Below are 19,726 nucleotides of genomic sequence, written 5' to 3'. Positions count from 1 at the left end.
CAGAGCAAGTCGGACACAAATCTAACCGGCATGCATAGAGCGGCGATCGCCGGTGATCGATTCTGCGCAGATCTGGCTCATCTCGAACGAGCCTAATGATTGATAAGATGACTGACATCCTTTAATTTTTAATGGTGGTGGATATAGCTCCTGTAGCGGGTTTTGTGCCCATAACATTTCAGTTTCAGTGTGGATGACTCGGGCAGCCCACATCCGCAGTGCTCAGCACTCAGTCAGGGAGCACAGCAAGACAGATAGACGGACAGATAAGACAGACAGACAGGCCAATACAGACACGCAGCGAGAGCACACTGGGAGCAAGATGCCTGAATATTAATTATTGTTTCACTGTGGACATCGTCATATGCCAATTCGGTAGACATAGCCAAACCCTACCAGAAACTATCCACATGGCCTATCCCTCCCCTGGAAACCCAGGAGCATCTTAGACCAGCAGAGGTGAATTTCTTAGACTGGCCCACACAGCAAATAAGTCTTGAGCTATCAATGGTGCTAGGCTGCTGCTACCTGCTCCTGATGTTATTGCTACCTCTCTGCTGTGGGATTGTTCGGTCTGCTCGACCTGCCCAGTCAGCAGAAAAAGTTTCTGTGAGTCAGCAAAACTCACAACAGCACTGACAGACCAGTCAGTCGACTGGCTGGATGGCTCGGTGATATACTGTCTGAAGCAGGGGTGGATTGTTTTAGCTTTACTTTTGACAGCTTCCTGATTTATTGCAGCTGCATTGTGTGGCGTACTGAGCTGGATCATGTGTAATATGTATTTTGCAGGAGACTTAATCAATCAACCTTTATTTTCTCTCGAAAGATCATTAAGGAGGTATCCTGATTTACAACAGTGTCGAGACGTAAAACAATACTTTCAAACAAAACGGCAAACAATAAAAACAACAATGTATGATAGTTTAAAGTTAGAATACAGGATAATAAACATGCTATGGATTATATAATAAAATAGAAGAAAGAAATACAATGCCGTATGAAATCGAAACAAATCAATAAACCAGATAAAATTACTGTATAGTTAAAAGCATTTACAATCTAAACATGGTCTGAAATAAAGCCTTTGAACAGTCGTTGTGGCGAGTCCAAGTTTAAAGCCTTTTGCAGGTAATACACTGTAGGAGAATTAATGTTTTCCTAGATCAGTTCTGAGTAATGGAATGTGGAGAAATAACCTATTCTGTGAGCAAGTACCAAGGTTATGGGAGTTCAGAGTTAAAAGGAATGAAATATTGGGTGGAGGCATCTGTATATAAGCTTCATAGATGAATCTAAACCAATGCTGGTCCCGCCTCACAGCCAAATAAGGCAAGCCAACCTTTTGGTAAAAATGGCAGTGGTTGGTGCTGTAAGGATCACCACTTAGGCAGCAGCTTTTCCATATGTAACATCCTCATAATCCAAAACAGATACAAAATATTGATTAGACCATTTTTTTTCTATTGTGAATGGGGAAGCAATTCTTATTTCTGTACCAAGTATTGTTCTCAATTTAGTAATCCGAGCGTTAATATGATGCTTGAAGTTAAGATTATTGTCCAGCCAGATACCAAGATATTTATACTGTGGCACTCTATAAATATGCCATTTGCCGAATGATTGTTAAAAGATTCGGTATGAGTATCCTTGGTGAACAGCAGCATCATTTGGTTTTGTCTTGAGTTAAGAGTTACCTGAAGAAGCTAAATGCACGCAACGTTAACTCCCAACAATCTTCTTATCTTGGGCAGTTATTTAAATGTTTTATGTGCAGTCATCTTAAACAAATTAGATACAGTATGAGCAGCCGTCCAGAATTGAATATACAGTAAAGCTCTATGCTGTGAATGTGTCCTTTCATAATTCATACTAGTTAAAGACTGTTGCTGCCTTTACATGTTGTGTGAATTCAATCTTTGTTTGTTTTTACAAATATGCCGATTTATCTTTGCTAATAATATGTTGGATTCATGTTAATGTTAAACTCTGCCATAGGCTGTAGATGTTCGCAGAGAAGCAGACGCACACCTCTCCAACTTTATTGTATGGACCTATGGGTGAAGCAGGTTGATTCAACTCTGTTTGGGAGGGGGCAGGTTTGAAACGTAAACAAAGAAAAAAAGTAAACGTCACGCAAGTTATACATGCAAGTATAAAAGAAACATGGACATCTCAGAGTGACCATCGGCTCATTTGCCAATGTGAAGCCCAGAGAAGCATAATTCCAGCTTTGTCTTTTCTTTCTTTTATTCTGGTCAATTCTGCTCTGCTCGGCTCAGTACCTTAGTTTCATATGACTGAAGGGCTGTATTACAGAGCAGGAATGTTCTCAGACACTGGATCCAGTCTCAGTCAGTCTGTAAGGGCAGATTTGACAAATAGCCAGAACTAAAGGCACAGCTAGACTTTGCCAGAGAATGAAGCACTGTATCATAAATCCTGAGCCAAGCTGAGCAACACTTCACTTTCCTGATCATACAAATGTTGAAAAAAAATGGGCACTGGGAATGGTCAGTGGTGGAGGAAGTGCTCAGATCTTTAAATGAAGTAAAGGTAGTATCAAGTCCTGCATTCACAATTTTACTAGGGTAAAAGTACAAATTAACAACATCACAACTTTATACAGAATGGGACCAAGGGATCAATAAAGTCTAATATTAAGTGATAAGAATACGTCATAATTTATTTGTTGACTATATTTTGAATAATAATCAGAATCTGCAAAGTATCTCTAAAGGTATCACATAAATGTAGTGGATTAAAAATTACAAAAATTCCATCCAAAATGTAGAAGTATGAAGCATAAAATAGAATTTGTCAAAAATACTTCAAAACTGTACTTAAATACAGTGCTTGACAAAATTTACCTAATTACTTTTCACCACTGACAATGGGAGAGGAGGAGTTGGATAAACTAATTGTTGTAATGCTGACATTGTAGTTTAGTCTGCATCCTCAGTATACTGCAGCGACAAAACATATTCTGATGATGAATGTTTAGAGTTTCTGATGCAATAAAAACAAACGGTTAATATGACGAGCATTACCAAATTCTGTGCTGCAGTCAAATTGATGAACAGGTTGTGCAGGTTTTTTTGAATACCTAATGTTTATTCCCTTTGGATGTTGGAGAAGAGACTTACAACCTGTTTCCTAATTTGATTTTAATATGCTTGTGCTTGCTTCACGCTTGTCTGCACCTCGCTTTGTGTGTGTTCTCAGAGTTAAAAAGTACATACTGCCCTAATCCGTTGGGTAAAGTCTTCTATTTCAGTCTGTTCTCTTTTCGCATCACTTTTGGAGCGTTCTTTTTTCTTTATTGTAGATGTTATTGTAGATATTTTAGGAGAAATGTGATGTTTCATGTGATGTTGTGATCAATGATATTTTTTAAGTTTTGAAAATCAGAAGCAAACCAACCAGTGACAGCTCAGTGAGTAATGTGTTCACCCAGTCAGGTGTAGAAAGGGGTTAATGCTGATGAGAAAGAGACAGCTGTCAGTCCTCTATTATTCAGAGCGCAAATGCCCATTGTATTCATAGCACAATGAGGAAAACAAAACGTGTGGGCTGATGTTGATGTCACAAGTCCTTGGTTCTTGACTTTGAGGTTTGACGGACCCAGTTTTGCTCGCCTAGAACTTGTTATTATGGATAAAATGTTGGCAGCAGTGCATTTAGTTCATGAGGAACCTTGAGCTCCTTGAGATCCCTTGTTGCCTTCTAGGCCCTCACTCCTCCAGTCTGTAGTCGACCACACAACTCAGACATTAAAGGCAAACATGGAGATGAAGATATTTTATTTGTTGTAGTGAGGCAGCTGTGATGCAGGCCCTGAAGCACAGTTTAGTTCAGCCCAGGTTTCCTCACCGTCTGTAATTAGTTTCATACAAGCCTGAGGGGAAGTCGGAAGATTCATCTAATTCAAATCAAGTGAGAGCAGTTAGATAGGCAAAACTCTGGAGAGGCATAAAACACACACACACACACACACACACACACACACACACACACACACACACACACACACACACACACACACACACACACACAATGATTGAGGTGGAAAATTGTGGCAGTTGGCTCAGATGATATTGTATAAGGAGCTTTTTTGATCAGTTATCTAAAATACTGCGTGCCAGAGATACTGTATAGTAGCAGCATCAATCTTAGTTAGTCTTTGCAGGCCTTGTTCTGTTTTACACGTCCCTGCTGTAAAGCTTTGAAAACCTTTTTGTCTTATTACAGAGAGCATTTTACATTTTATAATCTTTCTTTGAGCAGCAAGTTGATGTTGTTGATCGAAAAAAATGGTGGCGTGTTGGCCAAATGTGGCTTTTGATCCAAATTATTTAGCTTGTTAGTAAAATCATCAGAAATGTTTCTTAATTGAGCTGCGTCTAAATGTTTAAGCATGTTCTTCTTCTTTCACTCTAACTTTTTTTTCCCTCACCATTTACTAACAAAAAAGAGAATTTTGTCTCTTGAAGGTTGGCTTACATTAGAACTGGGCCATATGGAAAAAATCAAATATCACAATATTTTTTTGTTGTGGCAATATTGTAGGGTTGACTATCGGTGTTTTCACTAAATATTAACACAATGAGAGTTTTGAAAAATAATCATCAATAATGTGGATACAATGACTAAGTGGGTAAAGGCAAATAATATAACCGCTAGTACTTCTGGTAAGTTCAGAAAATGACATCAGTTTACTGTAATGCAGCCCTTAAAACCAGGAAAAGATAACCCCTTGTGTGTCATATCACGATATTACGATATCCAAAAGACAATATGTAGCCCCATATATTGATTTCGATATAATATCAATATATTGTCCAGCCCTAGCTTACATTATTTCCAAATAGCAACATTTGTGTTGCCAAAAAAACACTGGGCAAATAATAAGGTAAAGATTCTACTTATATCTATTCTTCTTTGAAACTGTTCATTATTCCACATTTTGCACGATTTTGAGAGCAACATGTCCTAATAAGGAGATGCTGTCTTTAACAGTAATGGATGGCTTAAAAGGAGACCTCATGGTTACTGATCAAAGGTATAGTCTCTAGGGGTGGGAATCTCCAGAGGCCTCACGATACGATATTATAACGATACAATATTATTGTGATTTTTAACATATTGCAATATTCTGCGATATATATATTGCAATTTATAACCTTTTTTTCCAACTTCAAATGTTTCCCAATTTCAAATGATGTCCCCAAAAGGAAACTTTGTCAACATCTGTTTTATCAAAAAGATACATTTCTCTGTTTATCTCACTTCAATTGTATTGCTGAAAATGGGGGTGTCAAGCAAACAAACTGACCAACACATACCAATACACAATAAAAGATCGATACTAGGCGTATCGGCCACGGAAAATATTGCAATACTACGCTGCGCTAATGCGCGCACACACACACACACACACACACACACACACACACTAATAGTCTCCAATTTGTCAGTGTCTTAGATGTATCTACAGTAAGAGAACATTTAAGATGATCAGGCCAAGTTTGCATTGAAGCCACAGTTCTTCAAATCAAGATTTGTTTATGTGATTTTGTTTTGCAGAAAGATACAAAAACAGTTGAAATAGTATAGAATAAATATGTGTCTCCACAACACATGTAAGCCTGCAGTGTCTCCAGCAATGAACATGGCTGAAAGAACTGACCTTTGGCTGAACCTAGTTGTTGACCCATGTTAATATGTTTTTTCCTAAAGACCTTTGCCAGGGCTTGAATAAGCATTTTTAAGTGTTTTAGAGTGGGAATGCTTGGACGTCACATGTACTGCAAATGTTATACATTGAAATTTGTTTTGCTTTGAGATTTGAGGGTGAAGATCAGCACACCTGTTTTTAAAGATCATAAAGTTCAGTGGCCCTCACAACCATAATAATAAACCGTTTGGGGAAGGCAGGAAAACCAAGGATCCTAACAGAGCAATGTTGGCGTTTGATTTGCTGAGATAAAATAATTTCCCTGCTGCTTACCATCCCCCTGAACAAATTTCAACAGATCCCCCACAGCTTTCAGTGGTCTTCAGTCTTCATGAGAAAGTTGTCGCTGTACAGATTTTACACCTCCCGTACACCCCCCATTCCTCTCTTCTCCTCTCCCATCATTCCCCTCATTGTCATGGTAATGGCCTCCATCGTGCGTGACCAAAACGGTCAACTTAATTGATGAAAAAGAGATCACCAAGAGGGGGTTTGCATATATCAGACATGAAGGATTTTTATTCACTGAAGGCTTAAGGAATACATTACGGCACTTGAAGACACTTGAAGAAGACTGTCAGTGGGTTTGCTGCTCTCATGCTCTCAATCAAGAACCTGCACACTTAAACATGCACAAGAGTATTTCTGTATCAGAGAAGAGGGACTTGTCAGCGTGGTCACACTCATTTCAGTTTTATTGCACCTTCCAGTCTAAGGCATGTGTTCCCATACAATGAGTCATATTATAAAAGCTGATTGGACTGTTCTGTCTCCCTCAAGTCTTTGACCTGCGGCAATCCATATATTCTTTTAATGAGAGTTATTCATAAATCTGTAAACAACATATTCATTGTTGTTAAAGGGTACGGCTGTTGATATTCTATAGTGTTAGGTTTTGTTAAAAATCCCAGCATGAAGGCACCAAAACCAATAGTGGGTTTGTCCATCTCTCAATACTTTCTGACTTTGGTACCCTGTCTGTGGCACTCAGCCCCAAGCCCATTTATTACGAATGAACACAAAAATCTTTAAAACCAGAACACAATATAGCATTTCATTTTTTTTAAAGGCTCAGTTATTTTATAAAACAGCTTTTTATTTTTTTTTTAGCAAACATTACTAAAACTGGAGTAAATAGTGCATTTGTTGGGGACTATTTTGTGCTGCAGAGTGATAAACATTTGTTTCTCTAGTGAGTATTTACAGCAGCAGGACTGTGTATGTGGGATTGGCTCAAAACAAACGCACACAATCATTCAACGTTTTAAGATCATATCAAAATCCCGAAGTGAAAGTTGCATTTATTTTAGGGAACAAATTAATGATGCAAGTCATGTAACCGCAAGCACTATCAACAATTGCCATGGATCACACAATAAACTGAGCAAACTTTGTAGTTCTCTTGTATACTTCCCAGTATTGGATTCATCAGTCCTCACCTGAAGAGATAATTGCATGAAATGTTTGCCACAAAATGAGTTGTGGGTATTTCTATACCTCAACAATGTGTTTCTTCCTAAAATATGCTGATTTTTATGTCTGGGTTATACTAGAAAAGAAGTGGTTTGTGCAATGTGTTGACTATGTCAGAAATCAAAAGTGTTTATATTTGTATATTTATAATGGCTACACTGACTGAGGACTGCAGGTAAATAGACGGCCATTGTTGTGAGGGGGAACACAATATTGTTTAAATATGGGAAGAATATTGCACATGTTCACATGCGCATGTCTCCTGGAAGATCCTCATAGTGTTGCACTTGGTTGTAACCTGGAAGAGTGGTAGAAATAGTTGTGTAACGAAAGGAAAAAAAGAGACGGCGTGAAGTGGGTGTGAATGTTGGACCCCTCCCAATCCAACGATGGAAAGGTGTCGGGGGAGGGGGTTCTGAACGAAGCTATTTGACCATCTGACAAACACTTCTGATGAAGTATTCTGGCAGCTTTAGGGGTGTCAAAACTGGGAACTTGACAATGGCATAAAATGGTGGTTGGATGTTGACAATTAGAAACTACTTTATGGAGTCTTTGTGAGCAGTTTTCGTGACAAGATCATGAGTAAATATTAAGAGCATTTGCAAAAGTAAACATAATATGCCGAACAGCTAAAATTCTGCTGCAATAAAGTTACAGAATATTGCTCAGAGCACAGACTGCTTATATTAGTTTTTTCAAATATTTAACAAGACTTCTTTCTGACTTATCCTTATCAAATACTGTTTGCAAAACCATTTGAGCACTAATTTTAATCTTTGATCTGTGGACAAGCTGTATTTGCATACATCTGACATACTAGCCTGTTAAGTGTGTGTGTGTGTGTGTGTGTGTGTGTGTGTGTGTGTGTGTGTGTGTGTGTGTGTGTGTGTGTGTGTGTGTGTGTGTGTGTGTGTGTGTGTGTGTGTGTGTGTGTGTGTGTGTGTGTGTGTGTGTGTGTGTGTTAGACTGGCAGCTCACCTTTCATTGCCCCTGCCAATGAACAACACAATACTGCCTGCAGCACGACCGTTTATAAAAAAAAAAAAAAAAAAAAAACCCACTCATGTCAAAGCATTCAACTATTGTGTAATAACACAAAACCCTGTGCTTTTGTTAAGAAGGGGAGATTGAACATGAATGAGATAGAAAACAACATGGTTCTGTTTCAGAATTATGTAACTTGCCTCCCTCCACAAATAAGATGTCTAGCACCACCCTGATACAATTGTGATGGTTACAATTTTGATAAACTCAACTCCAACATGTCTTCCCAGAAACATTTTCCAAATAAAACACCTTTCAGTAAAATGTACTGTGTATTTTGATAACCTAACCTTTTTAAAACAGCAGACCAGATCAGTCTCAGAAGATGCAAATATTCTGCCCAATGTGACATTTTCAGTTTGTCTGACAAACAACCCCAAACTGAAAGATATTCACTTAACTATCACATAAGAAAAAGATATGAAGCAAATCCTCACAATTGAGAAGATGGCTTTTTGTTTTCAGATCTAATCTGCACACAGGATTATAAACTTTATTGGACTGAATGAAGGCAATTTTTCGACCCTACCGGATCTTCAGTGGGGCAAAAATATTGTCGGAATGTTGCCTTTTCTCTGTGGAATATGCTGTCTATTTTCTTATACATTATGGGATGAAGCTAAGTCCTAAATCTGACCGTCATTGTCAGCGATGTTGCTTCAAAGGCTGAGCTTGCTTGGTGTTTTCTGTCAGATCTTGTCATCAACCTGTCTGAGACGCCTCCCGAAACAACCGTTTCTCTTCCTGACCACTGGGAGTTTACAGTCCTGTGTGTGTGTGTGTGTGTGTGTGTGTGTGTGTGTGTGTGTGTGTGTGTGTGTGTGTGTGTGTGTGTGTGTGTGTGTGTGTGTGTGTGTGTGTGTGTGTGTGTGTGTGTGTGTGTGTGTGTGTGTGTGTGTGTGTGTGTGTGTGTGTGTGTGTGTGTGTGTGTGTGTGTGTGTGTGTGTGTGTGTGTGTGTGTGTGTGTGTGTGTGTGGTTTAGGGTGGCTCTTCCTTGGCATTCCAGCCATTCTCCTGGTACCTGGGAAATGGCCTGTTCCCCCTTCAACATGGTACTTTTAGGTCCTGAGAAGCAGCTGTCTCTGTCTGCACAGACAGGCCCGGCTGTCTGTTGACTGAAAAATGTGGCAAGGCTCAAGAAGCAAACTGGTCTATTTGTGAAAGTGCTGCATCAGTCAGGCTCTTTTTTGGATTATGAAGACTTAAGTTAACAGATGTGTAGGTTTGTGTGATTACGACAGCTGTAGTCTGTGTTAAAGCTAAGCAGAAATTGCAGGGTGGGCAACTTTTCTATGAACAACAACGCAACTTTGTGGTTTTCTCGCATTTTACTGAGTCCGTAAAATGTCAGCAGCAACCACGTTCTGTTGGGTTTCATCAAAGCCAATGCTTAAGCCTCAAGCCCCATCTCTTCACCACGGCCTATCCGTAGCCCCACGCCCCTTCCCTTTTCATCTGTGCCTGAATCTTGTTTTGTTTAGTTTTGTTTGTCTTTATGTAAAGTGACTTTGAGTTTGTGAAAAGCGCTATATAAATTCAATTTATTATATTATTAAACCAGAGATCTTCAACATGGGGTCCGGGGCCCCTAGGAGGTCTTCAGAGTCAATGCAGGGGGGCCTCCAAATTATTGTTAATTTTTTTAAAGTTTTTTTTCAAAATTTAAAAATCTTAACATGAATCCAACATATTATTAGCAAATATAAATCCCCACTGCTTACTGGCTTTAGGTAAGGTAGTCACCCACAGATAATCATAAGAATTATAAAATCATGTAAACAATTATTAGGCTATTTTGCACTAAAATGTATGTGTAAAGGCTGCCCTACCAGTTTAATATGCAAATTCCTTCTAGACGATGCAAATTCAATGCAAATTCATTCTAGACAATTTATGTTCCGTCTCTCTTTCAGTTAAGGGGTCCTTGGCTTAAAAAAATGTTGAAGACCCCTGGTTTAAACCAATTCCAACAAAATGGCAAATGCTCCAAAGATTATAATAGCAGAACATAATGGTCCTTTGGTTTAGTGATATTTATCAAACCAACATTTAGATAAATATTCTTTACATTAAGAGAGCCTACATTAAGTTAATGTTGTGCATCAGATACCCAAGGTTACCAGGCGAGCATGTTGACACTCGATGAATACGACATAAAAAGGCCTTTTAAATAAATATAGAAAAAAGAAAACAAGCCTTTTAAATGTATAAAATCACCAGAAGGAGTGTGTTCTTTCTACAAAAGGGACAGGTACCTATCAGCACACACATAATCCGTGTCAGATCTAAACAAAACTGGTACTGTTGTTGATGAGCAAACGCTACTGTTTTACTGTTCCTCAGTTCCTTATGAGTGAAGGGGTCATACATAGATGCACTATTTTTTGCCAGACAATTTAGGGTTTTTTAAGAGATGTCTGCTTTTTTATTATCTATAGTCTTCTGTCACAACCCCGATACTTGACGAAGAAAGAGGAATACACGCGGTTGTAGACGGGAAAATAAAATGGTCAAAATTATTTCCAAAAATGGAAACAAAACTCAATGTGTGTAATGTTAGTCAGTAAATCAGTAGTGTCTATTTATGTATTGGTACACTCATTATCAGCCTACCAGGACGTAAAAGGAGACACAAATATACAAGCACAAGATGCTGTTGCTCTTGATTAATGATAGCAAATGAGGATTTTTCCTCATTTTAACTTTGATTACTGCTTATTTAGACATACATTCTCTCTTTATTAAGTGCATAAAAACAAAACCGAAACTACAACTGTACTTGGTTAGTGTTTGTAAGGGGGTGATGATGAACTGTGTACTGATGACCTACTTTAGCTCAAAATCTGTATATTGTTGTGTGGTGTGACAATGAAAAATGTAGCACAGACTGTGCAAAGTTACCTATAAAGTTAAATTATTATTATACAGCTTTTTTGCCAAATCATATTCAAAACTGTGAAACAGGCCTATATTTTCAATTATGATCAGCTGAGAAACAAAAACATAATTATTTTTTTATCTTAAGGCCAGACACTGCAGGAAAAAACTTCTTCTTTCTTGTACTGGTTGATTTTGACATTTTGGGGTATTTTGCTTCCATAACATTTTCTTTCTATTGGAAAGAAAACAACTAAAATACACATTTCTGTGTTAATGTTACTACACTTTATACTTATATTGATATATATAATACAAAGTATAGGATGCTAAGTATTTGATCAGATATTGTGTCTGTAAATAGTGGTTTCCAATAAAACTATATAGAATTTAACAATGCATATCTTTAAAGGCCATTTTCTTGAAATTAGATTTTTTTCCTCAAACTACTCTGAGCCAGAAATCTCCACTTCAGTAGCACTTACATACACCAAACTTTCCAGTTTATTGATACAGTATCAATAAATCTATATTATAGTGTCTATAGTCTGATGGATTTTACAGAGGGGTTTGTTCATAATTAGAAAATGTCTCATTTGCATATTTAGAAATACATTTTCAGCAAACTTGTAAAAAAATGATTGTCTTAATCTAAGTAATAAACTGGGGGTTCATGGTGGCATATATTAGTTCAAAATGTTATCCTATTCACCTGTAGTGTCTTGCCTTAAAGGAACACGCCGACTTATTGGGAATTTAGCTTATTCACCGTAACCCCCAGAGTAAGACAAGTCCATACATACCCTGCTCATCTCCATGCGTGCTGTAACGCTGCCTGACGGTTCCAGCATTAGCTTAGCCCAGCACAGATCCTGCAGGTAACTGGTTCCAGTAATCCTACTGCTCCAAATTGTGACAAAAGTGACAAAATAACGCCAACATGTTCCTATTTACATGTTGTGATTTGTAGAGTCACAGCGTGTACAAAAAACAACGTAACATGAGACACAGCCATCTTCTAACCGTAAACAAACCGGGAACTATATTCTCAGACAGGCTTGCTGCAAGCATATCACTCCGCCCAAGTACTATATTCTTCCGCCTGAGAATATAGTTCCCGGTTTGTTTACAGTTAGAGGACGGCTGTGTCTCATGTTACGTTGTTTTTTGTACACGCTGTGACTCTATAAATCACAACATATAAATAGGAACATGTTGGCGTTACTTTGTCACTTATTTGGAGCAGTAGGATTACTGGAACCATTACCTGCATGTTCTGTGCTCGCCTGATGCCGCTGGAGCCGTCAGACAGCGTTACAGCACACACGGAGATGAGAAGGGTATGCATCAACTTGTCTAACTCTGGGGGTTATGGTGAATAAGCTAAATTCCCAATAAGTCGGCGTGTTCCTTTAAAGTAAAACTTTAATTACATGTACAGTATACTGTAGCTCCCACAACGTTTATAATAAACCAATTGAGTCTCTACACACAACTATAAGGTCTATTTTTGATGTCAGTTTTGATAAAACTTTAATGATACCCATCTGTTTCTTGCATTTTATTAAATTATTTCCAACTCTAAGCTGGTTTCATATGAATGTTTACAGTGTGCCGGAAGTGTTGAATGTTCTATATGTGACTGATAGTGAAATGTTTCCTGGGAGCCACTAATTAGTCTGACTGGCTGTCTTTCAGAGGAGTGTCAATGGCGAAATGTAATAAGGCTTAAATTAAAAAAAAATGTAATATTGCTGTACTACATCACCAAATTACATCACTGTCTTTAACTTTCTAAGATTGGTTTGATGTTCCTCATTTGGGTTCTAACAGACTGTGTGTGTGTGTGTGTGTGTGTGTGTGTGTGTGTGTGTGTGTGTGTGTGTGTGTGTGTGTGTGTGTGTGTGTTTGTTAACTTCTACCTTGGCAGGGGGAGAAAAATGCCGGCTTTGACGTGCTCTACCACAACATGAAGCATGGCCAGCTGGCAACCAAGGAGCTCGCCGAGTTTGTCCGTGAGAGGTAAGTTTTGTGTGTATTTGTGAATATCTGTGTGGGAGATGGCGCTAGTGATGGGACTCGGGTGGAGAAATTCTACATTCTTGAGTCTGTATACTTTGAAGGAAAGATGAGACTGTGCCAAGGTGAAATGCTCAGAGATGATAAATGAACTGTTTTGGATTTCATCTCTCGCTGTATCTAACAAGGTGTTTCAAAGTCCTGTCAGAAAACACTTAAACAAGTCTTTATTTGTTAAAACTGCTTCAGTTGTCCCTCTCTCCGCTCTGACCCCTGTCGCACTACTGTGCTACTTTTGAAGTGCACAATCTCTCAAACACTCACACACATACAAGCCTAAAAAGGTGGATTATCCCTCGGGAATCAGAGGTTTATATTTTATCCACGTTTGCATCTTTTTCCTTATAATACTTATAATTAACTAGCTCTACTCTGCAACACAAGAACAATTCTTCTTTATTTTCATGCTTATTTAATGGGTCAAACTGATGATGATGTTAATTTTTGCATGGGTGCTGTTAGCTTTAGCCTGAGTCTTTAAGAACAATATCATGTGTGTAGCCTTCAAGTGCAAATTTAAGACCCGGCTTTTTATAAAAGAGTCAGCTGGAAACATTAAAAAGTCAGCCAGAGACAGTGTTTTCAACCAACTGATTTGACTAGCATTAGCTCAATTAGCTAGCTGGCTGCAGTTGAACAAATCTGCTAGCGTCCGTTGCCGTTTCTACCCATCTAGACCCATTGTCTTGTAAATTACTGAGAATTTATTGTAAAATGTGCGAGAACTGAAAGCGTGACAAGCTCACTGGTAGTACCTAAGGGGGGCAGTCTACCTAATTAAAATTGTCCTCTTAAAGTTAAGCCTGGTTCAGACGGCAGGATAATTAGGCCGATTTTAGCCCCGATTCACCCCTCCCGACAATCCTAAGGATGCTCTGATTATCGTAAAATAATCTGATCAGATATTCCTGCCGTGTGTGGTGTGTTAAGACTGCTCTTGTCTGCTCGGAAGGACGTCGGGACCGCTCCGATCTCAAATCGGGGATATCCAGCATGTTGGATTCTTTTGGCCCGATTTCTCCTCGTGTGTGGTGTCCCCCGGGGACAAACGAGCACGCAGCCTGTGTAAAATAAATAAAGTCGATGGGCATAACTACATCCACACCTGCAGTCCACCAGAGTACATGGAAACGAATATATGAACGTTTATTTCAACGGTAATTCATCTGTGTAATACGTAACAATATTTCTATGAGAAAAAACTAATCCCCTCCATATCATGATGTAGCAAGTATAGTCCATGCTAGCGTTGTCTTCTTTGACCATCGCCTTTTCTTTTGATAAAGTTTTTTTTTTCTCGGTTAAAAACAAACTACAAACTATCGCCACTGCATCCACTTCGTCCGCAATGATTGTTTACTCTGAAGTCACGTTTGATCTTGAGGGATTTTGCGAGATTTCCCGTCTGACCTGGGAATGCTCCGGAGTCAAATCCAAGGGGGTAAGCTTCGCTTCAGAACTCGAGCCATCATGGCGCCATTTTGTTGCTAACTGGCCATCACCTCTTGTTAGCATTCCGCTGACCGCCATTTTTTTTTTTACGTCACTTGACTGCGAATAACTTTACATCTGAAGCATTTAAAGACTCTATTTGTCCGTTGTTTAGTTCCAAAGAAACACGACAATGTATAAAAGGCTTCATTACCTTGTACCTCACGTTATGGCTCCGTAGCAGACGCTTTTGTAAAAATAAGCTAACGATTGTGTCATAACCAAGTGACTTACTGTCGCATAGTAGAGGAATTACCGTATAGTACAGGAGAAGCTCGCAGGCAGTTTCGACTTACATGAGCTGTTTAGGTTTAATTACTAATGTTAACTAGCATGTTAGTGATCAATAATTAGCCTGTGCCCATGTTATCTCCTTACATACACCTACAGTCTCCGTCTCTGTAAGATTGGGAATGATTGAGATTTCTCTTGGCACAGCTACCAGAAGACTTACAACTTTCAGACACGTTGCTCACGTCACATTCTCTCAGTTGGAGGCTGCGCAGTAAAGCTGGCCATCACCGGAAAAGTGCTTCTAATAGCCTTCACTGGTCTCCGTCCAGAGCAACGGGGTCTATTGGTCCATTATATACTGTCTATGGTCAAATCGGTTCGTGTGTGATGTGTTGATTTTGCCGTGTGCTGCGCACAACACACTGTACGACCAAAACTGTTAGACCCGTGATTTTTCATCACCGTGTGTGGGGTCTCTCAGGATTGGAAAATCGGCCGACAATTTTAAAGTCGTCCCATGTGAAGCAGGCTTTAGTGTAGTTATATTAAATACTCTGTCCTCTAATTGGGAACTTATCAGTGAGTAAATTGAGGGTAGTAATGAGGTTCCCACAGGAGTTTGTGCTCTCACAGCTGGAAGTTAACACACACAGAGCTCTCTGTCAGACCAGTGATATAATCCTGACATTGATTCAGAGCGCCTGTGCACATTCCTTGCAGGGGGAAATTCACTTATCTGCTCGGACAGCAGCACACAACAAATCAGCAGTCAGGAAATGAAATAGGGATGGGTAAAAACAAGCATGTGATCCCACAGGACAGAGGAAAGGATATTTTTTTGATAAATTTCCTCCATCTTTCTCTGCCGCCACTTGCCTTAAAGGACGTTTTGATATAAGGCACCATATAAAAGTTAAAGTACAGCAACAACTACAACCACTTTCTCCGAATCAATAAAAAGGGCAGGGGCTCAACACTGAATCCAAACCACAAATCTATTTAGATAGAAGAGGTTTGATCCCAGGTCAAAATCATCAGATTGGGATCTGAACTTCTATTTAATTGTCCATTTAACCCTGCATTTGCTGATGTTTTTTTGGCTTCTTGGGGGCAGCACAAACAAGTTGTGAACACAGCATTGACGTATCCTCACCGTTGGAGTAGATATGGTAAATAGGGGTCAACCGATAAGTTTTTTTCAGGGACGATACCGATTATTGGTAGTTTAATAAAACGGATAACTGATATTTGGAACTGATATGCATTTACAGTAAAAATTTTAATCATTTAGTCAAAATCAACATTTTGGAATGTTACAAACTCCAACACGAAAGTTTGTTTAAATGCTTTTAACAATTATTACAGTTTGTTATCAAGTGTTGCAGACTACTTACAGAACTGTAACTGAACCAAAGTAGCGCACTTTTTAATTCATTAATTTTATTGGTCAAATAAAACACTGATGCAGATAATCTGCAAATTAACAAATATCGGCGCCAATAAGCGGCCAGGCCGATAATTGGTCGATCCCTAATGGTGAATATCTTTTAGCTCTGTTTTGGTCTCTACCAACTCCTGAGGGACATATCTGGTTCTTTAGCTGCTAAATGCTACACTATGTCCACCAGCTAGTTACTGTGTCTGTCTGTTGTTTGGTGCTGGGCAGGAAGTGTGCAGTTGGAGCTTTTTCTTATTGAAAACTGCGGCCAAAAACAACACTATTAGAGCAGTGACAGATAATCAAAACAGTAAAATTGTGGACCCCATAGCTAAACAATAAGCTGAAGCCTGATATAAAGCTTGAAACTATAAAGCTGCTCTGTGAAGCCGAGAACAGCTGCAAATTGGAGTGATAATATCAGTTTTAGCCACTTTGAATAAATTGGTATTTTGGAGTCCGTGTGCATGCGTTCATTTTGTAGACAAAGAATTTAAAGACATGACTTTGGGTTTAATTGATTAAACTAAAAAAATAACTGTTATTGAAAATGAATGAAGAACAAACTGCAAAACAAAACAAAAAAAAATTTAAATATTCATTAGCCCTTCTTGTGGTCCAATTTGAGTTCCAACACAATGTCAGGATCGATTCTGTTTGTTAATGACTTTCGGTAGCAAGTTCTGTTCACCCTCAGGATATTTGGATCAATACTCCTTCCTTGTTTCTCTTCAGGGTCTACAGATGGTTATTAAAGTTTTATTCCCAGCCTCACAAAACAAGTCCATTAATCATTTAAACGTGGCTTATTGCAACATTTACCCAACACTAATTCATCTTTATCTGGCCGACTCTGATGGTGGATGCCCAGAGTTTGGTAAGCTCTAGATAGAGAACAAAATATATGAGGCCATAAGAAGAGGCAATAGCCCTGTAAGGAAGTGCTATTGTAGTACATTACATTAACCAGTCTAAAAGTTATTTAGAATAATTTACATTTTAAAGAATGCACACAACATCACTCTTCCTGTCTTGTTGCTGACAATTTAGACTTTAGTAGAGAAACAAAGAAAGAGACCTGCATCTCCTGACCTGCTGCTCACACACACACACACACACACACACACACACACACACACACACACACACACACACAATAACAGGTTTAACGTTTGTATATCGATGTTTTTAAATTAAAGTTATTGTTGTGTGTGTGTGTGTGTGTGTGTGTGTGTGTATGTGTGTGTGTGTGTGTGTTTACAGTGCTGCTATTGAGGAGACTTACTCCAAATCAATGAGCAAACTGGCCAAGATAGCCAGCAACGGAAGTCCACTGGGGTGAGTAACGCCATGTAAACACAGAACAGCAAAGCAACTTTACCCAACAACCCCTCCTCAACCCGGAATTTATACTGTTAGAAGGTGTTTGTTACTGTAATTATACTTTTAATGGTCATATGGCTGCATAGGAGATATGAATGAGTACCATCTGCATCACCAAATGTTCATATTCATGATTAAAATAATGCCCCTCCGCTATTTAGCCTGTATGGTTTAATGTTGTCTATTATATGACTTTAAAATTGTAAATGTATTAATGATATTGTATATGATATGGTTTTAATCAATTGCTGGATAAAACAACAAATAGTGCTAATTGATTTCTGGAACTGATGGCATAGAAAACATCAAAGAGCACATCTAGCCATTAAAGGCACTGAAAACATATTTTCTTAAACTGCTTCCTACTATGACTGATGGGAGTCCTGCATAAACACACACATTTCTGCCAAAGTTTTTGGTTATCACACTTGAGAAACACACACTCCTGATGATGCAGCGTTTTTGAATGTTAATCTCTTCAAAAAACATACCTAAGGATGTTTTTTGCTCATTTACATTTCAATGTTGCTTATTTAGTTTTACTTCTCAGGGCTTTTAAGTATATTAAAGGCCAGCTTAACGGTGGCAGAAAATTTAGTTTTTGCTGACCTCCAGTGGTTTAACTAACTACGCCCCCCCACCCCTAACTGACTGAATCGGAATACTGTATTTTGCTTTGCCAAAGCTTTGTTTAACAAAGTCTTGGAAAAGTAATTTTACAACATGGCCACAGTATGACACTTAGTATTAGAGTACATTTTAAATGAAGACAGAGTTTGAACCAAGCAGTCTTGTGTGTGTGCTTGATGCTTATGTATGTATTTCCCAGGACTTTTGCTCCCATGTGGGATGTGTTCAGGGTGTCTTCAGACAAACTTGCCCTCTGCCACCTCGAGCTGATGAAAAAGATGAACGATCTCATCCGGGACATCAACAAGTACGGCGATGAGCAGGCCAAAGTTCACCGCAAGGTACGTACCTGGGATGAGGTTGCTTTACCACTATCATTGCTTGCCCTTCATCAAGCCTCTGTCATCCTGATCTGATTTATCTCACCAGGGGTGTCCATGTGTTGTCTTTTTGTGTGTGTGTGTGTGTGTGTGTGTGTGTGTGTGTGTGTGTGTGTGTGTGTGTGTGTGTGTGTGTGTGTGTGTGTGTGTGTGTGTGTGTGTGTGTGTGTGTGTGTGTGTGTGTGTGTGTGTGTGTGTGTGTGTGTGTGTGTGTGTGTGTGTGTGTGTGTGTGTGTGTGTGCCCAGACAAAGGAGGAGATGGTGGGGACGGTGGAGGCGGTGCAGGCGCTGCAGGTTCAGAGCGGCCACCTACAGAAGTTAAAGGAGGGTTACCACGCCAAGTGCTTGGAGCTGGACCGGCTCAGGAAGGAGGGAGCTCCACAGAAAGAACTGGAGAAAGTTAGCCACCACTTTCTCTATTTTCAAAAAAAATATCAGATTTTAAACAGAACAGAAGCTAATCAAGCGTCCTTTCAAAGAACTTGAAAGGGCTGGTTCACACAAATTGGGGAAAAAGACGTAGCTTTTTACTTACCTGTTGTTGTATCTAGCCGTGTGGATAGTTTTATTTGTTAAAGGTGCCCTGCCATACAAAACCGTTTTTACTTGCATTTTACAAAAGCTGGTCAGTCTGACATCATATTGCCTGAGCTCATTATTATTCATGAGCTCGCCCAGTTAGGCTGGGTAAAGGATTCTGACAGCCAGGCTCTCATTGGCTAGCTAATAGCCAATCAAATTCAAACAGCTTAGCTTGTTCAATATTAATGAGAACTGGCAGAAATCAGTCTTCCTGTAGGCTTTCTATACCCTGCTAGAATGGCTTGAAACAAGGTAACCAAGGCATTTTGGTAGAACTTCAGACATTACCACAAAGTAATGAAATACATGTGGCAGGGCACCTTTTAAGGTTTTAAGATATCTGCCTCTACCGCGGTACAATGAAAGAAGAATAAA

The 19,726-nt window shown here is 39.1% G+C and overlaps 1 protein-coding gene across 1 annotated transcript in view; it reads left to right on the top strand.

Moving 5' to 3' along the window:
• Window positions 1-19,726, top strand: part of fcho1 (FCH and mu domain containing endocytic adaptor 1) — a 68,014-nt gene that overhangs the window by 18,087 nt on the left and 30,201 nt on the right. Inside the window, exons 3-6 of the mRNA XM_028588061.1 lie at window positions 13,065-13,156; window positions 17,640-17,714; window positions 18,589-18,730; window positions 19,016-19,168. Coding sequence (XP_028443862.1) covers window positions 13,065-13,156; window positions 17,640-17,714; window positions 18,589-18,730; window positions 19,016-19,168 — 462 coding nt within the window. The remainder of the gene's footprint in view (window positions 1-13,064; window positions 13,157-17,639; window positions 17,715-18,588; window positions 18,731-19,015; window positions 19,169-19,726) is intronic.

The sequence above is a fragment of the Perca flavescens genome, chromosome 9 (genome assembly GCF_004354835.1).
Source record: "Perca flavescens isolate YP-PL-M2 chromosome 9, PFLA_1.0, whole genome shotgun sequence".
NCBI lineage: Eukaryota > Metazoa > Chordata > Actinopteri > Perciformes > Percidae > Perca > Perca flavescens.
The sequence above is the reverse complement of the archived record's forward strand: the minus strand, read 5'-3'. Positions and strand labels throughout refer to the sequence as shown.